General features: G+C 35.0%; 1 protein-coding gene across 3 annotated transcripts in view; it reads right to left on the bottom strand.

Moving 5' to 3' along the window:
• CNTN5 (contactin 5) overlaps positions 1-24,611 on the bottom strand; it is a 598,136-nt gene that overhangs the window by 100,514 nt on the left and 473,011 nt on the right. For all 3 annotated transcript variants that reach the window (XM_066175731.1, XM_066175732.1, XM_066175733.1), the window contains 3 exons: positions 20,693-20,829; positions 19,031-19,160; positions 16,737-16,887 (listed from right to left, as the gene is read on the bottom strand). In XM_066175731.1, the coding sequence (XP_066031828.1) occupies positions 16,737-16,887; positions 19,031-19,160; positions 20,693-20,829 (418 nt within the window). The remainder of the gene's footprint in view (positions 1-16,736; positions 16,888-19,030; positions 19,161-20,692; positions 20,830-24,611) is intronic.

Below are 24,611 nucleotides of genomic sequence, written 5' to 3'. Positions count from 1 at the left end.
ATTTTTGTTTATTTACAAAACTATTGAGCTGAAATGGGTAATAGAACTTCTGCTCTGCAATAACCTGGAGAGAAGCTACGAGCAAGGTAGAGCTACCTATTGCTAGGCCATTTGTGCAATCGATTTCCAGGCCAAATAGATGACAGGGCAAAAATATGTGCTGCACGTTCAATACTTATGAATATAGACAATATGCTTTTTATCTGTTCACAAAACTGTGTGATGGCAGTAAAGAAAATGCCATGTAACAGTCATAAAAAAATTCCCATGTGTGAGTTTAACTCCAATGATTTGGTAGAAGTCTTTTTTTAATTTATATTTTATGTTTCATTTCCTAGAATGATACTTCATGTGTGGAAAAAAATTACCTACATTAAAAAAAAAAAAGAACACACAAAAAACTGCACATGAATACAGAAGTGAATACACACATTAGGAAAAAGTAGCAAACAGATAGGGGTTAAATTAAAATTTATTAACTGCAGAATTAAAAGCTAAAAAAATTGAGGATATGATCTGCAAGTGAATGGTGGTTTTACTTTCCGACCAGACTATAGTTAGTTTTATTACACAATTCCCTACACTCTGGCATCCTGTTGGAAGTGTCTGAATTAGTTAGTTTCGATATTATGTTTTTACGGTGACAATTTTTTTCATTAATATTAGGGCAAATTATATTCAGCTGAACAGGAAGTCCCTTGCTAAGGAATAAATGAATTTTAATAAATAAGGATCCATTTACTGCTGTGGTTGCAAGTATTTCCATTTATAGGACTTTGTATTAGACACAGGGGATTCTTTTCAGTATAAACAGAATTATACTCTGGATTATACTTTCTAGTATATGCTTTTATCTCAGTGTCACATGAAAGTGCAGTTGAGCCATAATGCAGAAATCAAGCATCAAGCAGGAATAGTGTCTTAAAGGAAAAAGCACATGAGCTTAAATTCAATAGTCTGAATTGCATGAGTCTTTTAAGCTGACAGAGTTTAGAAACCACTGTGTACTAATGGAATATCAAAGAGGATGTAAGATATCCCTGAGTGGGTAATCAGTGGACAACAAAGAACTATTGTGTGGACCTTGATCCTGAAAAGGGGCACAGAATGAAAATGCCAAACAAAACACATCAATACAACTACAATACACTGTGCCTTGCATGCGAAAGTGAGGAAGTGTTCAAAAACTGATTCAAGATAAATTCACTGCTAAGGGGAAACTGGTGATAACTTCAGTTGATGTATCTTTCTGAATTCTGAACTTAGTTCCTGAAGTACTAGGAATTTTAAGTCTTCAGAAATACTGCTTTTCATCTGAAAGGTATTCACTATAAAGTACCTGGTACAGTTTATTCCTAATTGGCATAAAATACATAACATTGAAAACCAGCACCTCTTGTCATATAACACAGGCAAAGTTATCACAGGGGGGTCTTTTACTTCCCTTCTTTTTTACCTAAAATGTAATAAGTATTAGAATTCCCATTACAAGGTTGTCAGAGCAAAATTAGCGTATATTGTGCTCTGAGACAAGAATTTTTCAGAGCTTAGTGATGCATGAAATCAGAATAAGGAGAATAAGGAGAAATCCTAAAACAAGGAGATAGGTTGTCAAAGTTTAGTCTGGAGCTACAGAGATGTCAGTCATGAAGTCTGAACTGTTTAGCATAATTTCTCCTGAATCCACTTAGGTTCTAAGGAAAATTAAAGGTACATTAATGTCGATATATTTTAAGCTTTATTTCGTGAAAAATTTGCTTACAGTATAAATAATTTCAGTTTCTGAGTTTAATTGGATCCATATCTCAACCAGAAGTGAGTCACTGAGTTTTATGCCATTTATGAAGAGAGAAATCCAAACTGATGCATGTCACTGATGCTGGAGTACAGGGTCTTCATGTCCTAGAATAATGTTTGGCTCTTCCTTTAGCCTGCTGTAGAGCAACCACTGCCTTGCAAAAACCTGATTGATGCAGATTCAAGCTACAGGTGAACCATTTGCACTTCTACTAACCCTCCCTAGTACTGAGCTATCACTCACAGTAAATTAAATTTTTTCTTTTTTCCTCTGATTAAATAATTACAAAATCATAGTTTAGCTTGGATTTATAATATGGGGTAATTAGAAAAGTTGATTTTATTTTTTTTCACTTATTTTTTCTTTATAAATATGAGGTGGACAAAAAATGGAGTGACCAGGGAAGTTCTGAGGAAGAAATAAGTTGAGAAAATGTTCCTATTTCAGATGAGAAAATACAAATAGGCAATCAAAAATATTCTGTAGAACAAACACAGCTCCCAACGCCCAGCAAATGGGAACTAGCTGTTACTGCTACAGTTCCCATCTTCTTTTGAGAGCTTTTTCTGGCATTTACTGGTGGTTTGCTGTTGGTGAGGGTTGTGTCCCAGACTTTTGCTTCCTTCAGCAAAGAGGAGGCTTCTCTTGGTGGTTTCCTGATTAGAGACAGCCTGTGGTTTCTGTCTTCAGCTGACTGCTGCTAAGAACTGACCTGAACACCTCTTTGGCTGGTGCTTGAGAGGCACCTATGCACCTGTCAGGCTGGAGAGCTGCTGCCAAGACCAAGGAGCTGGTGGGGCAGCAGTGCATGTGGACTGTGGGACATCAGAGAGAATGGAAAGGTGATTGACAGGCTGTTCTCAGAGATCCTGAAGAGACAAAAGCTCAGGCCATGTGAAACAAGAAATGAAGGTCAACTAGAAAATGCACTCAATGGAATGGTAGATGGAAACTCTCAAGATGGGGAAGACTTGAAGTGTGTATTTCAGGCAACAGCAGTCTTCCTAAATCTAGGCCTGTAGGTCATTTACTCCTGTAGATCTGTAACTTGAGGACAGGCAGAGTGCCCTGGGACCAGCTGAGGAGAAGGAATACCCATCAGAGAAGGCATCAAGGCCAGATGATCCTGGGCCAAGCATGTGTAATGGGGCCTACTTCATGTGAGTGTGTGGAATGAATAGATTACACTCTATTTCAAAAATCTGTACTCAGTGATATAAAATCCAGATGGTGGCTGTTTACTAGCTGGCATTCCTTACAGTCCTATAGAGGGGCTGCTGCTCTTTACTGGTCCTATAAATGTCATGTACAATGGGCAAGGGCTGCATGCAGTAAGCTCACAAATGATACCAAACGGAGAGGGTGATAGATATACATGATTGTTATTCAGATGGATTTCAGCAGGTGGAGAAATGGACTGAGACAAACCTTGGTTTTTTAATAAAGTTCTAAACCCGTGAAGATCTCAGTGCATGACTAGCTAAAAGAAGATCTGCAGAGAAAGAACTACGAACCTGATTGACACCCAGCTGAACATGAGTCAGCAATGGGCCCTTTCAGTGAAAGGGTCAACCCCTTTCGACATTAGCAAAAGGCAGCTGGCAGGTTCAGAGCAGCAATTGTTTCCCTTTATTTGGCGCTTGGGATTGTATTGGACACACTGATTGCATTGACATTCTAGAGTAAGTCCAGAAGAAATACACAAAGATATTCATGGGGTGAATGTCCATGACAAATGAGTAGAGGCTGGGGAAAGTTTGAAATTTTTTCTTCAGCCTGGAGAAAAGAAGGTGTAAGATAGATGTCTTTTTTTTGTAATTTCTTCTGTGTATATCCTTCTATTGGAGAGGATGGGGAAGAGAGAGCTGGAATTGAAGATACAAAAAATAAGATATCACAGATACAAATTTGAATAGGTGGCAACATATCAAGAGGCAAACATACTGTGAAAGTGTCCAAATACTGGAATAAGTTGACAAGACAAGTTGTACAATCTCCATTCATGGAGATATTCAAGACTGGGCTGGACAAACTCCTGAGAAACATGATGCAGTTAGTCCGGCTTTGGATGGAGTGTTGGACTAGATGGCTTCTAGAAACTGATTCCCATCTCAATTATCCTTTAATAATATTCTTTAATAATCATGCTTTCCAGGAGCAGTGCAATGTAACAGAACAATACAAAAAAAAAAAAAAAAAGAAAAAAGATAAAAAAGGAAAAAAAAAGAAAATAAAAGTCTATTGGGAAAAGAATGGTGGTTTTGTGGGGTTTTTTGTTTGTTTGGGTTTTTTTAACAATGTTTTTACTAACTAGCTCCAAAACATTTAGCTTTGAACTGATGACTACAAATGATTCATACTTTGGATTGTTACTAAAGGATATCAGGATCCATTCAGAGAAAAGATGTACCAGAGCCAGAGAAAGGAAGCTTTAAAAAATTGCTGACAATAAAAGAGTAAAAAGTAAAAGTGTTTCAAAGTTTTGTAGTAATGTATCAGAAAAATAGAAGCTGTCAGTGAGTCCAAGAAATCTGTGAATATTGTGCTGGTTTTGACTGGAGTAGAGATAATATTCTTTATAATGGGTAGTATGGGGCTATGTTTTGGGTTTGCTTTCCCTGTTAAACTGTCTTTACCTCAATCCATCAGTTCTCTGGCTTTTACTCTTCTGCTTCTCTCCCTGAACCTGCTGGTGGGGGAGTGAGCAAGTGGCTGAGTGGGACTACTGGCTGGGGCTAAGCCATGACAATGTTCATTTCTGTAGATAGGAGGGGTAACGAATTATCAAAATAGGCTGAGACTATTTTTAGGATTATTTGGGCTCTTTCTAATCTGAAACCTATTTTTTGCAATTTTTAGTGTGAGGAGGGCTGTCTTGATTTTTGCTAGATAAAAAGAAATACTGATTAATTTTTGGATAATGATGACTTTGCAGTCAAGCTACAAAGAACTTTTTAAATTCTAAATAAAAAAAAACCCCATGAAGACTTAATTTTCCATGGGAGGAAGGGTTTCTTAAAAAGAAAAAAAGGTACCACTTATCACTTGGCTAGTAGAGACAAATGGACTACACCGGTGAATGTTCTAGGGGTTATGTAGCTGCTGTACATACGGAAGAGTTGAGAAAATTTTTGAGGATGAAAGTGAAAAGTGTATGAAATTGCAAAAAATAGAAGGGTAAAAATATGAGGCTAATAAACAGTCACAGACAAAAGTCTAAGAGATTCCTTTGAACAGTGATTGTTCTTGTCAAAGAATAAGTAATGCATAGATCTGAGAACACTGAAAGAGGTCACTCCGACAAAAATAACAGAAAAAGGGGTCATGAAAAATCCTTCTGCTCAATGGTTTGAGAACTTAGTAAAACTGCAAGGTTTATGGAAGCCAACAATAGCTTCAGAATGTGCCTGTTCTGATTCCAACATAACCATACTTCTATCATAACATATCATCTTTGTACTTTGGTACAATACCATTTCATCTCTTTTCAGACTATGTAATGCTGGGAATTAGTGGACCGTAAGTCACACACACATATGAAAATAACAAACTTTTCTAATATATCTTCCTGAGTTTTTACCAAAAAACTCCAAATGTAAAATGCTTTAAATATGTTTCAATTATTTCAACACAGTTCATTTAATTATACTTTGGTAAAACTTAAATGATTCATTTCCCACCTCTAGGCTTATTATGTCTGCTGTGAACATAGGCTGAGAGATAATAGTCAGTGAGCACACATCCAAAATCATGTTAGGGACTGTACAGAGATGACAGGTCACTGTGGAAGGAGAAAAAAATAGCCTACTGCTATATTAGGTCCAGTGAAGTGCTACAGATATTAATGTTGGTGCTAATTTTACTAAATAGTTTTTAATCATTGGATTTAAATGGCATATTAATTAACTTAGAAGTTCTTAGTTGTTAAATTTGAAAACCAGAAACTGGAGAAATAACTTTTTAAAAGGTTTAGCAAGAGGAAAGTGGAAGGGAAGTGCAAAGTTGAGGGTTGCTCGTTAAAAGCCTTCACAAATAACAAATGCCTCAACTGCTTGCTTTGCTAGAACATTTTTTCTTTTTCAAGGCTAGTCTACTAAAAATAAGCCTCAGTATATTTTTAAGCTTCCTGTGTCCATTACATTTATGATTCTTTTCCCTCTGACCTTCATTTATTTGCTGTATGGACAGTAGCTGCAGACAGTCATTGAAAAGAAAAATGATAAGTACAGGAATCTCAGATAAATATGTAGAAAATCTACTTACATGGATATCACTAATATCAGAGTAATGTGATTTTCACTGATAATGGTAATATGCCATTGTAAAATTCATGTTGTACACAACTAGATCTTATTAGAGATAGTGTCTTTCCCAGTGGTAAGTGAATTTTCAATTTAAAAGCAGTGATAGATCACTTGTTGCTTTTCATAAATATTGTCAAATTCTTGCCTTCTCGCTATGATTTACTAGGGAAAAACTTTACATTTCAAATTCTTTTAAATTAACCTCTTGTCCAAATGACAGCATGAGACTGATACTGTCAAAAGACAAGGAATATAACCCATGATCAGTAATAGTGTGATACTGATTTGTGATACTAATTTTCATATTACTTAAAGCAAGGGATACTTTGACTTTCCTTATAGATAAAATGGCATAAAATTTTCATGAGGAAATATGGTGTCTATTTTTCACAGTGAAGCAAATCTGAACCTTGACTACATCAGTGACTGAGGTTCTACAGTAATTGAAAATATGCAAAATGCAAACAGGACAGATATTCCTTGTTCTGACCTAGAGTGAGTGTCTTTTTGCTGGATAATATATAGCTTCATTGCCTTACATTGCTTAGAAATACACCACTGAGACTGCTGGTTGGAGAGTAAATTTATGGTAATTTATGGATTGAAGTGTGTTTATAAAGTTAGGCAGAGACTTGAAGATCGTTATCTTGAGAGAATCATTATCTTCTATCATGACTATGTGGATTAATTGTAGCATTGTTTTCTAGAATACTGTGATTCTTTTTTTTTTTTTTTTTTTTACTAATGCCATTAGAAATCCAGTTTCCACCATTTTTTTTCTAAATAATGAATCATTTGTTAAAGTTTTTTGCACAAAATTGAATTTTCTGCAAAATATATCTAACTTTTTAAAAATATGCACAGACTCATTCTCCTTCTCTGGGACCAATTAACACATAAATACTGAGAGTCTGTTGATTTCTGAGACTGACAGACTGGAGAATGTCAGAACATAATGTGAGAGAAGATGCCAAAGGCATCACAAATTCCTATTAAATTTTGAAATTTAATAATAAATTTCACAATATACCTACAAAGATCACTACATCTAGATGCAATAGATGATAATCTGTTGAAAAGCCACTCTAATTATTTTAGATTTATGACAGATAAGGAAGAATATTCCCTGTAAAGGAGATTTTCCAGTGCAAAATGAATTCTGACAGCTCATGTATAGAAAATCTTTGTAGCCTCCACACGGATCATGGATGCTGACTGGTAGGTTTAAAAAATATTAAGGATCACTTAAAATGCAATATATGCTATAAATTAAATATATAGAATTGAAGTACATGCTGTTATTCTAGAGTCTGACAAAAGTTTTCAATCCTAAATATCTGGGTTTATGTTACAACTTTCTCACAATGCCTTGGGAACTTCTTTCACATTTTACTTAAACAATGATAATATCTCCATCAGGAAAATAAATAGGCATATTCCCCCCATATATTGAAGTCAGCTATCACAGAAACGCTTTCATCCATTCAATGATGCTGGCCTTTAAAATATGGTGGCAGCATACAGACAGGGTAGCAGGACTAGCTTTTGGCAGGCTGAAACTCCTAAGATGCTTAGGGACTATGTGGGACAGCTGTTTGGGGGAGGCTAAAATCCAGCCAGGGTGTAACTGCTGAACAGTTCAGCTCATTGTATCCCAGTGAAATCCCAGCTGGGATTACAAGGAAGCTTTTCATTTACATGTCTGTGTGATTCATCTGTCCTAACAGGTGCAGAGCATATATAGGCAGAAAAATGGGAGACTGGGTGTGTGTGCTGGACACCCAGCTGTGAGCACCTGCCCCAGTCCATGGCTCATCACCCAGCCCAGTCTTTCCTGGGCTGCTCTGGCACAGGCATGACTGCATCTGTATGACCTGATGACAAGGGTAATGATCTAGCCAAAAAACTAAAACCAGACAAAAAAGCTTAGGTGAAATAAAGGGGCTATTTTTCACCTGAATTGGATTCCTGAATCTTTTTGCTGTAAATCAGGAAGCCTGAGATAAGGGATGGAAATTTTGGCAGTTTGTCACTGAAACCATGCCTAACTGCACACATAGATACAGAAAAGCAAGTCTCTTGACTGAAGTCCACAAAGTACATAACATTTAACATTTTTGGGTACTGGAGTGTTTCTTTAATCATCTTCTCTGTAAGAAAACATGAGTGAAGACTGAGAGGTGTTCAGGTGTGTGGCTCAATCATTAGGTTCTAAAAACCCATGCAATATGCTCAGTTAGTAAAACAATGCTGCTTTGGAAGAGACTCTTTTTGTCAAGAGATGATCTTGCCATTTGTTTTTGCTATTTAGTCAAGGTTATCATTGTTTCCCTTTTCTATTTTGCAACCAGCCCTCTAATTCCCATTATGAGCCTGCCACAGTTAAATTAGACCATGATTTATGCAAAAATTGAAAAGAAGTGACTTTCAGAACTCTCTCAGGAAGATTAGAGTTTCTGTCATGAAGCTTCTCTTTCTTTATGTCCTGTGTATTTTCTTTCTTCACCACTTTTCAATCATTAAATTTTCCCTAGGGATTCTGTAGATGAGTTGGCAGCATGAATTTAAATGTTTGAATTCCTAAGATTTTAGATGAAGTTTCTTTTAGGGGCAAAGTATGCTAAAAGTCAGAGTCTGAAGAGCCTTAAGCAAAGAAAAACTTTTAGGTCACTGCCGACTTGTCATGTTCTACCAGTGTGGTGAACAAACAGGTGGCCATTTATAGCAACAACAGAGAAATGAATCATAGTTAAAATCAAAATTCATGAACTTTTTGCTCAAATGATAATTTGTTGTCAGCAGTTATTCAAGGCATAGACAGCAGATCAAATATCTTGTGTTGTCAGCAACTTAAAATGATTGAGCTTTTGAGCTTTTTCGTTTAATTAGGGCTATGGAATATATATGGAATACTTGCAGTTCAGTAACTGAGTCAAAAAAAAGGGAAATGCAATTTCATGGAAATACTAAAAAAAAAATCCTACAAGGTGGAACTCACCTCCTCCTCATGTACAGACTCTTCAGTCTGTAAGTACCTGAAGAGGTCCAAACCACCCACATGTGCCAGATAGATATAAAAGGGTAATTTTAAAAGACTTGCCAAAACAACTGGATGGCAGTGGGGATTATTGTAGGGAACTGTGTATCTATTTTCACACAAATAAATCCTGATTGAGCTCAAAATTGGTAAGATGTGATGGAACACTTTTTCAAAGATCAAGCCAACATGTGAAGAAGAGAATGTATTTCTAAAATGTAGACTTCATTGCACTGTTACCTAAACATATACTTCTGATTTGAATCAAAACCTATTTCCCTAAAAAGGGTCAGTGAATGCCTACACAGGTGTATATTAAGTACTGTATTAAGGACAAATAATAAAACATATTGTCCTGAATACCATTCCTGGGGAGAAAAGCAGTTCAGAGAAGTCATGTAGAATCTTGTAGATAATAATTCACTTGGATTGAAACAATAAAATATTTAGTATTCTGTGGGAAATGTTATTTATTAAACTAATTAAAACTTAAATAGTCATTTTATTTGGATATTTAACTGGAGTAAATCTTCAAACTTCTTAACAGATTGTCCCTGTAGTTGGTGTAACTCCAGAGATATTGCATTACTATGAGGAAATAAAGGGTATTCTTTTCTTATGAAAAACTGAAATGGTAGTAGGCTGAGCTACTCTGCTGTCTGTGTGAGTGATAGCACAAATACAAGAAAGCTTGTGCCAAGAACAAATTGAGCCTGGTGCAAATCAGGGACCAATTGACAAACAGAAAAAAAAAAAAAGAGATTCAGAATAATTTTCTATCCATTTTACATATATATTTTCTTTTGCCTTCACAGTCCATAGTTTTCAGTTCAAACAAATGAAACAAACCACATTTAGATGGAACTAAAATTTTTTTTGAAAGCTACCACCATGATTATGAAGAAAGCATATCATATATACCTATGCTACGTGTTCATATTCAAAAGCATAACACAACATGTACAAACCAAAGGAGAATACAGATTTATAAAACAGAATACAAATTTTGCCTACAAACTCAATCTTCTTCTTGCTGCTGCTCTGAAGCACCCTCCTTTTCCTTTGATTTTTTCCATTGTAATTAAGCTGAAAAGCTATTAAAATAGGAACTTATAATGAAAACATTGACAGGTCCTTAAATACAGTGGAGTGAAGAGAAAAACTCTAATAAGAACCTGTCAAAACTGAAAATGAAGGAGTTAGAAAGAGACATGTTTTTATAGTCTTCTGGTTCTCAAAGGTTTTGAATGATGATATTTTTAGGTTTAAGTGCTCTATGTGTTTCCACTAATTACATAGCGAAGTGGGACAGATGAAATATCTAGCCATACAGGACAGCTACTTCTGTGGTTCAAAGATTTCAGCATTCCCTTGAAGGTAAGTAAAAAGCAAGAGCACTAGATATCTCTGTGTCTTTGTATGATATTCGTATTTGGAATTTAATGCCCCAGTAAAAGTTCTCTTTCTTCTCTTTCTTTTCTCTGGCTTCTTTTACAGCTGCTGAATGTTACGGAAACACAACGGAAAGAAAGCAAAATAAAGCAAGCTTAGTTCAAGGCAACACTGTAGCAGCCTCAATTCATTCCCTCTTGTATTGTTACTTGCAGCTTGAACACTTTGTTCCCTCCAGTGTCTTTATTCTAAATTTAGTACCTATAGACAATGATTCCCATCTAATGAGCACTGTTTAGTGTTCTGTTCTTCACAGGTCAATGTATGGCTTGCAATTTTGTACTCATGTACCTATGCAGACAAAATTTCCTCATAAATAATTCTCCATATTTTTAATGTCCAGTAACTTCACAAATAACCACATCTCCCTCTTTTCAGTATCCACTAATTTTATTTGTAATATTAAGGGAATAACTATCAGAGCACTTACTATTGATATCTAGTACTTTGATGTTCAAAGCACAGCCTCTACAGTCTTCTCTACAGTTCAACGACCTCAGGGGAGGCACACAGTAAATGAAGAATATGGCAAACAGAAAGGAACTTTGCAACATGGCAATGCACACTGGGCAGGCTTTGTATGGGGAAGTGACATCTCTATTTTTTGAGTTTTGGTGGCCAGGCAGGTTTGGCACAAATCTGGATGGAGAATTTCATGTGTCATGGAAGAAGCATTGATATAAATTCACTATATGGCCATATTTATTACAGACCAGAGCCTCCCAGCTGTTAAAGACACTGATTGACTGATGCACCCACTCCGAAGGGATAAAGTAAGCAGACATAGTTAGATGCTTCTCAGTGGTGCCCTGTGACAGGACAGAGACAATGGGGACAAACTGAAACACGTGCAATTCCATGCAAACATCAATTCCATTTAAATATTAAAAGGGGAGGGGAGGTTGGATTTTTTGGCATGGTGTTTTGTTTTTTCTGTAGGAGTGCTTAACTCTAGTAGGAATAAATTTCCCAGATAGGCTGCAGTGTTTCCCTCCTTGGAGTTGTTCAAAACCTGACTAGACATGGCCCTAAGTAATCTGTTCTCGCTGACACTGGTCTGATCCTGGGAGTGGACCAGGTGCTATCCAGAGCTCCATGCGACTCACTGCTTTTCTGTAATACTTTTCTACCATTCAGAAAAAGGGTAAACGTTTTTACCCACTTGCATTCAATAAAATTACCACTGCGATTGTGTATTTCAAGAATAAGGCTGTTGAAGTTTGTGTCCTGGCCAAACTCAGCCCATTACATTCAAAATATCTAAAATTCCCTTTGCTTTTTAACATACCAAGTTTTCTCATCTTATATCCAGAACTCCTTCAAACAAGTGGAACACAGAAAGCTAATTTCTCCATAGGAAAAGTGACTGATTCGAAGTGGCAGGTGGAGTTTTGCTACCACTTATTTTCCTCACAGAAATGCTTAGTGTATTTAGGTCTTCAACAAAAGTTAATCTGGGACATAGGTGGATCAATATGAGCAATTACACAATGGCCACAGAGAGACTGGCATTGTTCTGCTCTTGGTGATCTATGGTGAGTCTGACCTTCAGAGACTCTTAATGTTTTTCTGCACAGCTTGTTCTGTGAGATGAAGGAGAAAGTTTCGATTGTGCCACCATGCCGTATGGAAAGTAAAAAAATCCATAAACACAGAGCTACATTACCAATGAATACACAGGTATTAGGTCATCATTATACTTTGATTTTTTTTTAAGATGAAATATTAATCTGCACACAAATTATGGTGCAAAACAAACAGTGATTAAAAATGCATTCAAATTTGAGAACCTTCAAAAGGAAAAGAACAAAAGCAAAATAAAGCAGCATAGAATTGGGACTTGAAAAGTCCTGCTCCCTCAGTTACCCTTTTCTTGATTACGCTGTGCTTTCTTCCTCAGTGACACATATTTTGGTTAAACTATGCTTTTTAAATTACTATTATTTTCATTTTTTAATTACTTGGTAGTCTTAATAAAGAAAAAAAATTGAGTCTAAGGAGAACATTTTCACTGCTAGAGTGCTTTCAAATAATTTTATTTTAATTTAAATTAATTGATATATAATGGAAATAATGAGCTAGAGTAAAAAATTAATATAAGTTTAATGAGGAGAATATTTTAGTTGTATGAGAAAGCACAAAAACAGATGAAAAAGGACTTATAGGACTTTTCAACCCTTTTGACTACTCAGGTGTATCTGTTTAAACATCAACTGCAATCACCACCACAAGGCAACCTAGACAAGAAAAGAAGGTGTCTTTAAGAAAGTGGAGAAAAAGACTGCAGCTCATGGATTATTGGCTCACAAAAAATTATGCAGCCATAAATCATTATAAAATACCCAATGCCTAAACACAGGAACTGATAATAATAATAATAGCAATAATAATAAAGTTTGTCCTGAATTTAATCATTGACTTTGTTAGTAGAACTCGAGATTTTTATTGATGCAACAGACACCAAATTCTGGTCCATTCTAGTGTGCATTATAACATTTATGGTCTACAAAAAATTCTTTCTTTTAGTTTGACATGTAAGACAAAAATGCTTGATTATATACAGGATTCTGGATGGCTTTGTGGTCTGAATGGACTGGCTCTTGGTCTTGTTTAGAAGCTGATGCTAAGGTAGTAGGTGATGGTTTGGCTACACTTTTTTGGCTACACTTTTATTGAAATATTTCAGAAATATTTTTTTGGTCAGTGAGCTCTTGCCCAAGTGCCTAATTCTTCCTATTTAGGTTCTAAAGAAAAGTTCCAACCAAACTGTTTAATAAAAATCAAAGCAAATACTTTTTTTTCAGACTTTGATCCCAATATAATCTCCTTTCCTATAAAACCAAAACTACTGATGAACTAAAAGATTCCAAAGTTCTTTACAAATTCTTATGGATCAAAATATTGTTCAAATCAATAACCAGAGCATACATTATCACTGCCTGCCATAAATGAGACAAAATCTTCTACCAACCTTTTAGACAACAGCGTACAGAGACAAATGGTTAGTCAAGATAGTTACAAATTTTAATTATTGTGAGGTGATTAATGAAAATATGCAGCTTAAATATGTTCTCTACCTACATTGGTGTTGTGCTCAGCTGTATTCTAATTCCAAAATAGAAGAATAAAAGTTCTCTTCTTTTAACTGCTAGGTGAAATTTTTATGAAATTATCTTCGATTGAATGTCTTAATGACTCACTGAGATAATGATATATGAAAGAGACTTGAACTCTGTTCAAATGCTGATCATTAAATGTCTTGTATCAGTAAGCTCCACAGACTAAGCCTTGATCTTTGGAAGTTCTAGTCTTCTGCATAAAAGATCTCTAATATCATGTATTTTATTTAATTTGTTTTGCATCCATTCTTGATCTTTATCTATGGTTAACAGAATAAATTGCAAACACTTTGGAAACTTTATTAAATAACTATCTTTCTACAGGAGTAATTTAATCAGATTTAATATATTTTGAGATTATAAAACTTGGAGCCATGCTTTTTGTCAGCAAATAACTGACATACAATAACTGATATAACTGAATATCCTAATTTTTTTTTTTGGACCCATCTCATAGACTTCCCACTCATTTGGAACTGAATTGAGGAGACCTGTTACAATATGCAGATGATTTCCAAGAGGAACCAAATTACCTTGCTGCTCTAAATGATTTCTGGGGCTCAAGCCTATCATGGCTGTACTATGAAGGCCTTTAATTGGATAATTTGTTTGAAGGTAAAAGAGACCAAGAAATGAGGCTAGTGAAGGCTTTCCAGAGTTATACTCCCAAGTGCATGGCTTTCCAATGAATCTGAAACATTTGAGGCTCTCAGACTGCATTAAATTCCAGGAGTTTGAGCTTGAGTCAAGGTCTGACTGCAGTGAGAACTGTACTCAGCCCAAGTCCCACATGAACAATCAACCTTCTCTTGAGTTATTTATGGAAATGCTGCCATAGGTATTTCTTTCAACCAGCTTTTGTTGTATAAAAAACACCGAAGGGGAAAGAGAGTTTGGAAGACATGGAATAGATAATAGCAGACCTACTGGTCAAGTGAAATGTTTTCTTTGCTGTAGAGAGGAAGATCTCTTTTTCATTGATGTTAAAACGATCCTTTTCTGGGCTCACAGACTTCACAAAACTTAAACACAAAGTGCACTTAATACACGCACTTTAGAAGAGAAAAAAAGCTGTGACAGAAAAGAGAACAAATATTATGCTGTTCTACCCTTGCCCTTCCTTATTAATTAACCAGACTGTTGCTATTTATTTTGCTATTTTAAAAATTTTTATTTTTTTAATCTCTAAGGATTTAATAGTCCATGAAAACTCATCAGATGACAGTTCCTAATAGTTTTCTTTTTGCTGGGATTTTTGTCGACAATGAAGAAGCCCATTTTTAAAGTATACTGATATGTTTGCAATGTCAGTTTATTCCTTTTAAAAATGTTTAACTAAGATCCTTCCTTCTCAGAGTGTCCACAGTATGGAAAGAGACATGCTATCTTCATTGCTCTACACTTCCTTTCACAAATCACAGTAGGCTTCCTCACCTTCTCTTCAAAGGCACTCTATTATTTTTATGTATACTGTATAGAGGCAGAGCTGAATTCCCTTGAAACTAATATTCCTCTCATGCCCACCCCACTATAAACAGTAGATGCTGGGAAACTGCTGTGAATGACACAAGATAATCCTTGAACAGCTGACTAAAAAATTAAGTTGAATGCAACCCTCTTCTTTGAGATATCTGAAAGAGTTCAACCAGCTTTTCATTTTCCATGTTTCACCATTTCCTGTTCCAGCCTCTGTCAAAACAAGGAAGTATCAAAAGCTACCAATACCAAAAAGTGAAACTCCAGATCTATTTTCATAAGATTTTAACTTCAGTTAGGCTATGTTTGGACAGACATGAAGCAACTACCAAAATGCTTTACTGGTCTTGGATTAAAATGTAATTTACACACTGTGATCAGAGAAACCATAGTGAATTTTGTGGAGATAAGAGGAAAAGGTCATGTAGTGATAAGTGTCAACAGTGTAGGTTAAGCATAGAGAAATCAGTGTCACAATATTTTGTATTTTCTGGTCCTTTGTAATATGAATCTGCCATACTGTCAATACAAATGATACCACTCACTCCTTTTAGTAAAATGTTGTATATAATGCTGCTTTGCTCTCTCCCCCTCAACAAAATAACTCAATATGGTACAAGAAGTTGGCCATTTTTCCTTCTCAGAACAAAATAAATGTCTTGACATGAAAATACAGTGCACTTCAACAAAATAGCTTTTGCAGTTAATGAGGACAGATGCACTCTACTGCTTCCTTCAGTGCTGCAAATATTCAACAAAAGAGGGGCTTGCTTTTGTCTTTCTGATTAATACCACATTAGTCATTTTAAATGGTTCATTCACACACCACATTACCAGAAAGAGGAAAAGATTGCTCTTTGTACTTAAAGACCATGTGCAGAGTGGCAAAATTACTCTAGTGTACAGATAAGCAATCTTGCAAAGTGCAATTACATCTGGCATTTTACCTTCAGTGCTTAAACCACTTTTATCATACAAAGCTGGACAGAACTTATTGAATCAAGTACAATCTGTTAAACGGATGTGCTGCTGAGTATAGAAATTACCAGTATAATTAAATCTTATAATGGAATTATATTTTTCTTCCGTGAATCATTTTAAAGATATTCTTACATAGACTTTCATTGTGATTGAGCTGTAAATATGCCTTATTAAAATTATTTCAAATGAATAAGCACATTTTATATTTTATGTGTTCCTGAATACTTCAGCTTCTGTGCTTTAGATACCCACAAAAAATAAATTTGTAGTACCTCTACAGAATAATTAATTGAAAGGTTTTTGAAATTAATAACAGAAAATAGAGACAAAACTCCACAAAGTAGCAACACTTTTTCACCTCTCTGCATCCCTGAACAATGTTAAGATTTTTCATTTCAATATTGTGGAAACCATAAAGTCACTACTGTCAAACAAATCAGCTTGACAAAATAATTATGCCATACCCAGGCTAATTTTCAGCATGCTTTTGTCACTTGCAGCATTTTCATACTGTATCACAGAATCCAACATGCAAACACAATATTTAGTTTACCGAACAGACTCCTGACCTCTTATTCTCCCTTAACACTTTGTCTCCTTTCTTCCAGGTGATGGTTGGCTTTGGAGAGGCTTGTGGCTTGCACTCAATGACAACTTCTTGGCCCTTGGTAACAATTATTGTTTTCCTTATTTGATTGAGAGGGAAAGTGGGAGCTGAAGCTGTTAAAAAACAAGTACGTTAACTCCACAGAGAACAATCAGAGCCTTCTGTTTCATTGTGTTCTAACAGAAGATTAGTAAAATAGATTTGGGTTTGTGAATAGAATCTCCATTTTTCTCTTTGAAATTGTTATGTCAAAGTCGAAATTTTACAAAACATCTGAAATCAGCATCCAGGATCATATGGTAGGTTTATAACTTAATCCAGCTACAGATTATTGAGAAATCTTTCACATCAGCAAATTAGAGTAAAATTGCTTTTGAAATCAAGCAACTTTAGAAATTAAATTATACACGTGTTTTAGCTACACTTTTCCCATCCCTTTTTTTGTCAAAAACTTGTTAGAGGAAAATAGTTCAAAATGAAACAAAGTTTTAATTCCACAACTATCCAAAAGGCACTCTCTAGAGTTAATGCATACAACAAATATTAGTGTTAGAGAAAATTTATTGCTTTCACTTCTTATATTTGCCTGAATACTGGGAATTTAAATATGAGAAATTCTTAATAAAAGAGATGTAGCCATGTCTTGATCTCAGTATTTAACTTTTTAAGACGTTTCATTATTTACAAGCAAAAGATAAGCTAATAAATCCATTACAAATGACACTAATTACTGTAATTTCACACCAAGAAGGGGCATAAGTTCTCAAGTAACCACATTTGATTGTGTTTTTCTTGAACTACTTTTGCAAAGCCAAAGGCCCCTATCTCTGCTACACCAACCAGGACATTACACTTCATTGCCTCAAATATGTATGAATTTCCTACCATTGTTTCAGTTAATCCTCATACCAGAGATATTCACATGGACAATTTATTCTGTTCTTTCCCCTTTGTTAACGCAGCAAATTAAACACAACTGCTTCTTTAATACAATATTATGGTTAAAATTTTACAGGGGTACAATCTTACAAGTGAGAAAATGAAAAGCTAATTTTACTGCAGCAATATACATGGTCTATTTCTGATACTAAGAAACATCAAGGAAAGTGTGCAACTACCTGACATACTAGGTATACCTATTTTATAACAGATACACACACACAAAAAAAAAAAAAAAAAAAAGAGAAAAGAAGGCTGTAGCCAATAGGCTTGAGTAAATCACAAATGACCAAAAAAAAAAAAAAGTGATGAAAAGAGAAGAATCTCTGGTCTTGGCCTTTAACTTTATGGATATAAAGAAATGATTTTAAGACTTATCAGTGAAATTCCAATGTTGGCCAGCTACAAAATAGCTGAAATGTACTAGAAAGGTAATTTGCCAAAAGAGTTAAAAGTTAGCTGAAATACAGTATATTTCTGCAATTATAACTTTGTTATGCATTTGACTGGGAGTTTATAGGAATGATTCTCATGTGCAGGTCCAATCTCTAATATGGTCATTAAATGACTTTGATGGGCACTTTTCTTCTTTCTACATCATACCCTAATAAAGATGATATGAGTCTTACATGCCTATCTCTCTTAATCCTCTGGAAGGGCACTTATCACCATTGTTCCATTGGATGTTGCTACAGTTCACCTTAAGGAAAATTAGAGTGTTGAAAAGTTCTTAAAGTTTTTCTTCATTAACTGCCTGCTTCAACTTTTGGATTATGATTTTTTTATCATATTTCCAGGTAATGTTATATAGTGTATTTGTTTTTCTGTGGAGGATATTCACCCAAGTATGTCATTTATATTACTCAATCAGTTTTGGTGATTTCATAAGAAGTTTTTTGAAACTAAAATCATGCATAATCACCTTTGAATGATGGCGAAAATAGAAATAATAAGTTAATTTTAAAAGAGATTGAAATACATTTACTTCCTTTAAATTTCATCTCCTGCACGTACGTTTGAGGGAGTAAAAAATGTTTTTCCATTTATTTGAACTGAAATAGCCTTGTAATAGAAATATTCACAAAATGTCACTGAGTCAGTTGTGTACGAATGAAAGTTTTTGGTTAACAGAAGGCCTTATGCTATCTGGAGCAACAAAGGACTCACCTCCACACAAGTAACAAGAATAAAAAGAAACTACTTTTATCTGCTCTGCTGTTTGGACTGGCAGAAGCTGTCCCTTGTCAAAGCAGTCTAAGAAAAAATTTAATTCTCAAAAGGAGAAAAAGGAATAGCTTATTCTTTTCCAATACTCACCTAAAATCTTCAGCTCAGCACTGGTATAAATTGTACCATACTTATTTTCTGCTAAGCACTGATACATTCCAGCATCTGAAACATTCACACTGTGGATCATCAGAACACCATTAATCATCTCAATCCTGCTCTGTAATAGAATTAAAAAAAAAAAAAAAAAAGAATATTATTCTATAAAAGCCAAGAGGCACTGGAAAATTGCTGTGCTATTAGCTTAAGGTGAAGTGACAAAAAAAGACTTAAAATAAAACTGAGCAACAAATTTTCTTCGGCTTACCTTTTTCTTGTTATACAAGAAATTACAAGAATAAAAAGTCAAGGAATATTTGACAGTAAATATTTTCCAACTAAATTCATTATATTCTAAACTTCCTTTTTTTCTGTTTTGTTGTTTTATTGCTGTTACCCTCACATGATTTTTAAAAGCAGCTCATCCTGGGATCTATAAGGAGGCAAGAAATCCTTTGTGGATGTAATATATCTAATGATCTTCAAATACGTAATAAATGTTTGGTCTCAGTCATGGTGCTATTTTCGTAAAAGTAGATATGAAAGATTGCTTGCATAAGTAAGAATGAAAGGATCCAATTGATTTCATTATTAGTACAGATTTCTTATTTGAAAGGCCCACTAGTAGAAAATAATTACCACAACTGGAAGAGAAGGGACATCAATAGCAGTTTATGGAAGTAAGTATTTCATGAAGCAATGATATGACTAATTTGAACTTCTATAAAACAACTCTAAGTTTCATTATTACAGCTGCTGTAAGTTAAAATTGATAAGGCATGAATTGTTTGGGAATGGAGAGGAGATGGTGATAAAAAATTCAGTTTGTTGTAAGCCCTCACCCAGCTCAAAGTAAAATTTATTTTGAAATTTCAGAGCCTGGAGAAACTAATGGTTTGGAAAATCAGAGAACCAAAAAGTAGAGATATTTAAATTACTTCAATTTCAGCACTAATAGCTCCATCTAAAAAGGCAGAAATGAATAGAGTAACCTTATTTTCAGTGCCTCACAGCTTCAAAAGTAAACTGTTTTTATGTTTCCTTTATGGTTGTTTGCATAATTGGTTGATGTTCACAAAGAGATAGAAGGGACACTTGCTGAAAAGGAAGACGTTACATTTTTCATATTAATAAATTCATTTTGTGAGTTCATTTGCAAATATAGACATTTTCTCCCAGAATCAAACAGCTTTATTTTAATCTGAAAAAAAATAGATTAAATAAATTTACAAAACTTCTTTACTCCAAATAATTTGAGACTATAAAATGGAAAGGTATCAGGCAAAAACCCCACATGATGTGGGGTGATGCTTTGATGATTCAGTGAGAGAAAGAGAAAAATGAAATAAAAGACAGACCATGTCATTAGTGGTCTTTTAAAAGAAAATTTTATTTCTGTCTAATTCTAAAATATATCAGGTGATTGTATTAAAACACTTTACATCCTAGAAGTCTTACAATGAACCATTTTAATGTCTTCATGATGAGTTCTATTACTTTCAGAGAACAAATTGAGTTGAAAATGTGATGGTCATACTTTTTGCACTAACCGAACACTAATTTCTGAAGGGCTTTTCAGTACTTTCTTTAAATGACTTTATCTGAATGAAGGGAGAAGCATCCCACATCCAGGTGACTCCTTGTCTAGTGTACCTGTGGCCAGAGAGGAACTCCATTTCTCAGCCAGCGGTATGTGGGCCTTGGCTTTCCAGTGGCTTTGCATTCCCATCGGAGCTGATCTCCACTGTCTAACTGTGTATCATTAAGTTTCTCCACCCAGTGGGGGTAGGCTGCAAGAAAAAAATTGCCGTGTTACAGTAAAAGATTATAAAGTGGTAAGTCTCTAGCTGATGTGCAAAGACCTAATCAATTAAAAAGCTCAAATTAATGGCCTTTACAAGACTTACCTTACTGTCAGAACAAAGCACATTAAAAGAAAAAGGCCCAAATCAAAAGAGGCAGTAATAAAATTAACAAACTCCCAACTTTAAAGGAAATGCAGTAATGGTACCAGGTTGTGAGCAGTAACATGACCAAGAATAGAAACCTGCTTGATTTGATAAAGTCCAATGGATTAAATTGCAGCACTATTGGGTTCATTATTCCTGAATTTAAGACAAATGTTTGATAGTCACAATGGAACATTTAATAATTTTAAAGACCTAAGATATTTGAATTACGTTAATGAGGTTAATTGTCATAGGCTGTGCTTCATGTCGTTTTCTCAGTTTACAAGGAAATCATTATTTATTTAGTGAGGGAATGACTAGGAATTTGGTAAGGTATTTGCACATATCTTTTTGTTAAAGTGTGTTTTGTTAAATTTAATTCTTATTTCAATGGAGAAAATGCTTTTAACATTTTTAAGCACAGAAGCCATGGGATTTCCAGCATTCATCAGGAATATAAATTACACAGTAAATCACTCTTAAAGCAGTCTTTTTTCAAAGGCAGGCAGTTGATAGCTGTGTATGTGATCACTAGTACCTAACTTTCATGAAATAATCCATCAAAAAATGTTGGAGTCCAGAGCATGAAGAAAACCCCTCGAGACTCAAAATACAAGAAAAAACAGGGATTTTTTTTTTTTTTTTCAGAGAAATAGAACTTTAATGTGGCAGTCAATCTGATAGCTATTTGCAGGATTTTATAATCTGGAAAACACTATATGACTCAGTGAGAAACTGAGAATTGATATGCAGAAATAAAGACGTATGCTTAAAAGCCAGCTTTTGGGCTTTCATACTGTAGCCATATCACTGTGTATAACACAGAGGGTGATAGATGACAATAATTAACATAAGGATATCAAATGCTTGTTTGGGATTTTTTTTTTTCTGTTTGTTTGCTTTTGTTGTTTTTCCAAATCATAGAGTATAAGTAGCTAAAAGGCATTGCTAGAGGGATGTAAAATTCTGCATGGTGTGACTAGAAGTCCAGATCTGTCATAACAAAGTCTCTGCTTCAAATGACAGATAATTGATAATGTACTTAAACATGGGGAATTGAGTTTAAAAATAAATCTTTGAATCTAGCTGGCATTTGACAGGTCATCAATCAAAGACGTGTGAAGATATGAAAAGGGATGACAGGTGACTAACTGCTTCTAGCTTACTTCTTGTGCATGGATGATAAAGACAGTGAACGAAGTGCCTATAATTCCTGAGCAGGGAATACTCTGCTCCAGAGTCTCAGGCCAGACATTTGTCAGAAGCTGGAAACATATTAGAAGAAGAATCACTCATTTCCTTTCTGGTAGAGGAAAGCAGAGAAATTGACCCAGCCTCACTCCCAAACCCAAGACAAAATAACTCTTCTTCCTTATTCTTCCTTATTCTTCTCCCTTATTGCAAAGGAAAATCATGAAATTCTCTATATGTGCTCTGTTGTGCTGAATTTCTTCTTTCTGAAGTTACAACAAAGGGTCCCACAAAAATCAGCAGAAAGAAACAGATTTTAGGAGTCCCTGCTTATCTCTTCTTTGTTGTCCTAGAAGAATAATTCAAGTGCACTGTATAGTTGTTGTTCGTATTATTTGTGCTTCAATATGCACAAAGGAAGCATGCTGAGAAGAAATGGTTTCCTTTGAAAATAACTACATTAATATGATTCTGGAAGATGAGACAGCTAAATGTGTAGCAAAAAAAGCCATAAAAGACAGCCAGTGGTACCATAAAATTATGCAAATAATTTCAAAGAGGAACTAAACTGTTCCTATTTATATTGACTTATTTTAATTATTTTGCTGTTCTGTAAATTTTACTATTTGACTCAAAACACATATAGTCTCACATTTCTATGTTGAATCTGAACTCATCATCAACCAGAGTGTCCAGAAAAAAACATGCACATTTTTACACTGAAACAACGCTGCCCTAAGCCTGACTGCAGACTTGTCCTCTTCAGAACTGCTGCTCCCTACCCTTAGTCTGTGGCTGTCTTGCTACCACAATTGTGGCACAGGTTTTCTTCTGAAACTACAAACTTGCAAATCACACTGGCATGACTGATTGATCAGAACAACCTTTTTCCATTAGTTGAGGTATTTCTACTTTAAATTTTCTCCTCTTAGCCTAAATGGCCTTTGGAGTTACATTTTTCAAGCTGTTGAACTTGCCATCCGTGAAGACAAGATTCCCATCCCTTTGAGAATAAAGTAACAAAGCAATAGGTAGATGTAGCTGGAAGAGAGCTAAAAGCGTGACTGAGAGAAATACTGTTCATCACTTTTTGGCTTCTATTTCTCTCTATGTACTCCTTGCTTTATCACAGGCAATTCCCTCTCTGCTCATCAGCAAGGGTCACTCCCCATAAAGTCATAACCCTTGTTCTAAAATCCTATCAGTACTTTTAAAATTGAAGCCTTTAACTAGATCTGCAACCTCTGACTCAATGTACCGTTTTTGGGACTTTTTTTTTTAAACAAAAGTATCTTAAAATCACCCTGATATATGTGTATGCAGAGAAAACTTCATTCCATAATCACATTTTATTTAAATTAGAAAATTTAACCAAAAGTAACAAGTCTCTTTTTCTTTATAAATGCAGCATTCCTCTTAGGAAAAAACACATGGTGTCTACCTGTTTTTTTTAATCTGCCCATTGAAGAGTTTTGGGGTGACTGTGAGAAGAGAAGGATGCATTTTAATGTTCAGTAGTCTTTGTGAGTGTTGTGCCGGAGCTCTAGTGTTTCTGAAATTTTTAAATCACCATCCAATCCATGATTTAATTTATGCTGCATTTCTGCACCTGTTTATTCAAGGATGTCAAAATGTTTTACAAATATAAATTGGCAATAAGTCTGCAAGTTTACAGGCCAGTTTTTAAATCCTCTATGCAAAATGAAATTAAGGTGCAGAAAATTTAGATTATTTCTCAAGATTTTAGTAGCTTTTTGTCTGAGAGAAAATAAGGACAAAATTTTACATAGACAAATGACTTAATGTCCTAGAAAGTAAATGAATAGAGTCTGGAGTGAAAAAATTTATTTTCTTGTATATGAGATTAATTGGGAAGAGTAAAGTAGGAGAAGCACGTTGAGAAAGTCAAGTGAGAAAGTCAAGACAGAAAATTTAAAACTAATGTACAATTTTGACTACAACCTGTCTTCTCTTGCCAGTTTTACTGTGTGGGACTAACCTGTAGTGACAGGAGTGGACTGTTTTCCCCATGCAGTTTTTAAATGCAACTAATTAAAATAGACTTTAAAATCAGTATGGTCAGTTACACTGCATTACAGAATATTCCTGCTGTCAGATGCTTGTTCCACTCTTGTGTTATGGCAAACCTTCCCTCCAGCTGCCAGGAAAGCAGCTGTGTTTCTGCAGGATGGGGAAACTGATACAGCCAAAAGGAAGACTGCCAAAAATGTGTTTCAAAAATGTGTTTTTATAATCACTTCACATCACCACCCCCTGCTGATCCTGGCAGTAGTGAGTAGGTAACACAGAAAAAACCCCAAAAAGTTGAGTGAGAGAGGAGCAGAAATTGCACATACCAAGTGCTTACCATTGGGAAAACACTGCTAGCCAGAATTTGAGGAGAAGCAAAAAGGTTAATGGCAAATTTATCC

Source organism: Chamaea fasciata, unplaced genomic scaffold (assembly GCF_029207755.1).
Source record: "Chamaea fasciata isolate MVZ Bird 193981 ecotype frontalis unplaced genomic scaffold, bChaFas1.0.hap1 SCAF_2, whole genome shotgun sequence".
In the NCBI taxonomy this organism is placed as follows: Eukaryota; Metazoa; Chordata; class Aves; order Passeriformes; family Sylviidae; genus Chamaea; species Chamaea fasciata.
Note: the sequence above shows the minus strand (reverse complement) of the source record. Positions and strands in the feature narration are given on the sequence as shown.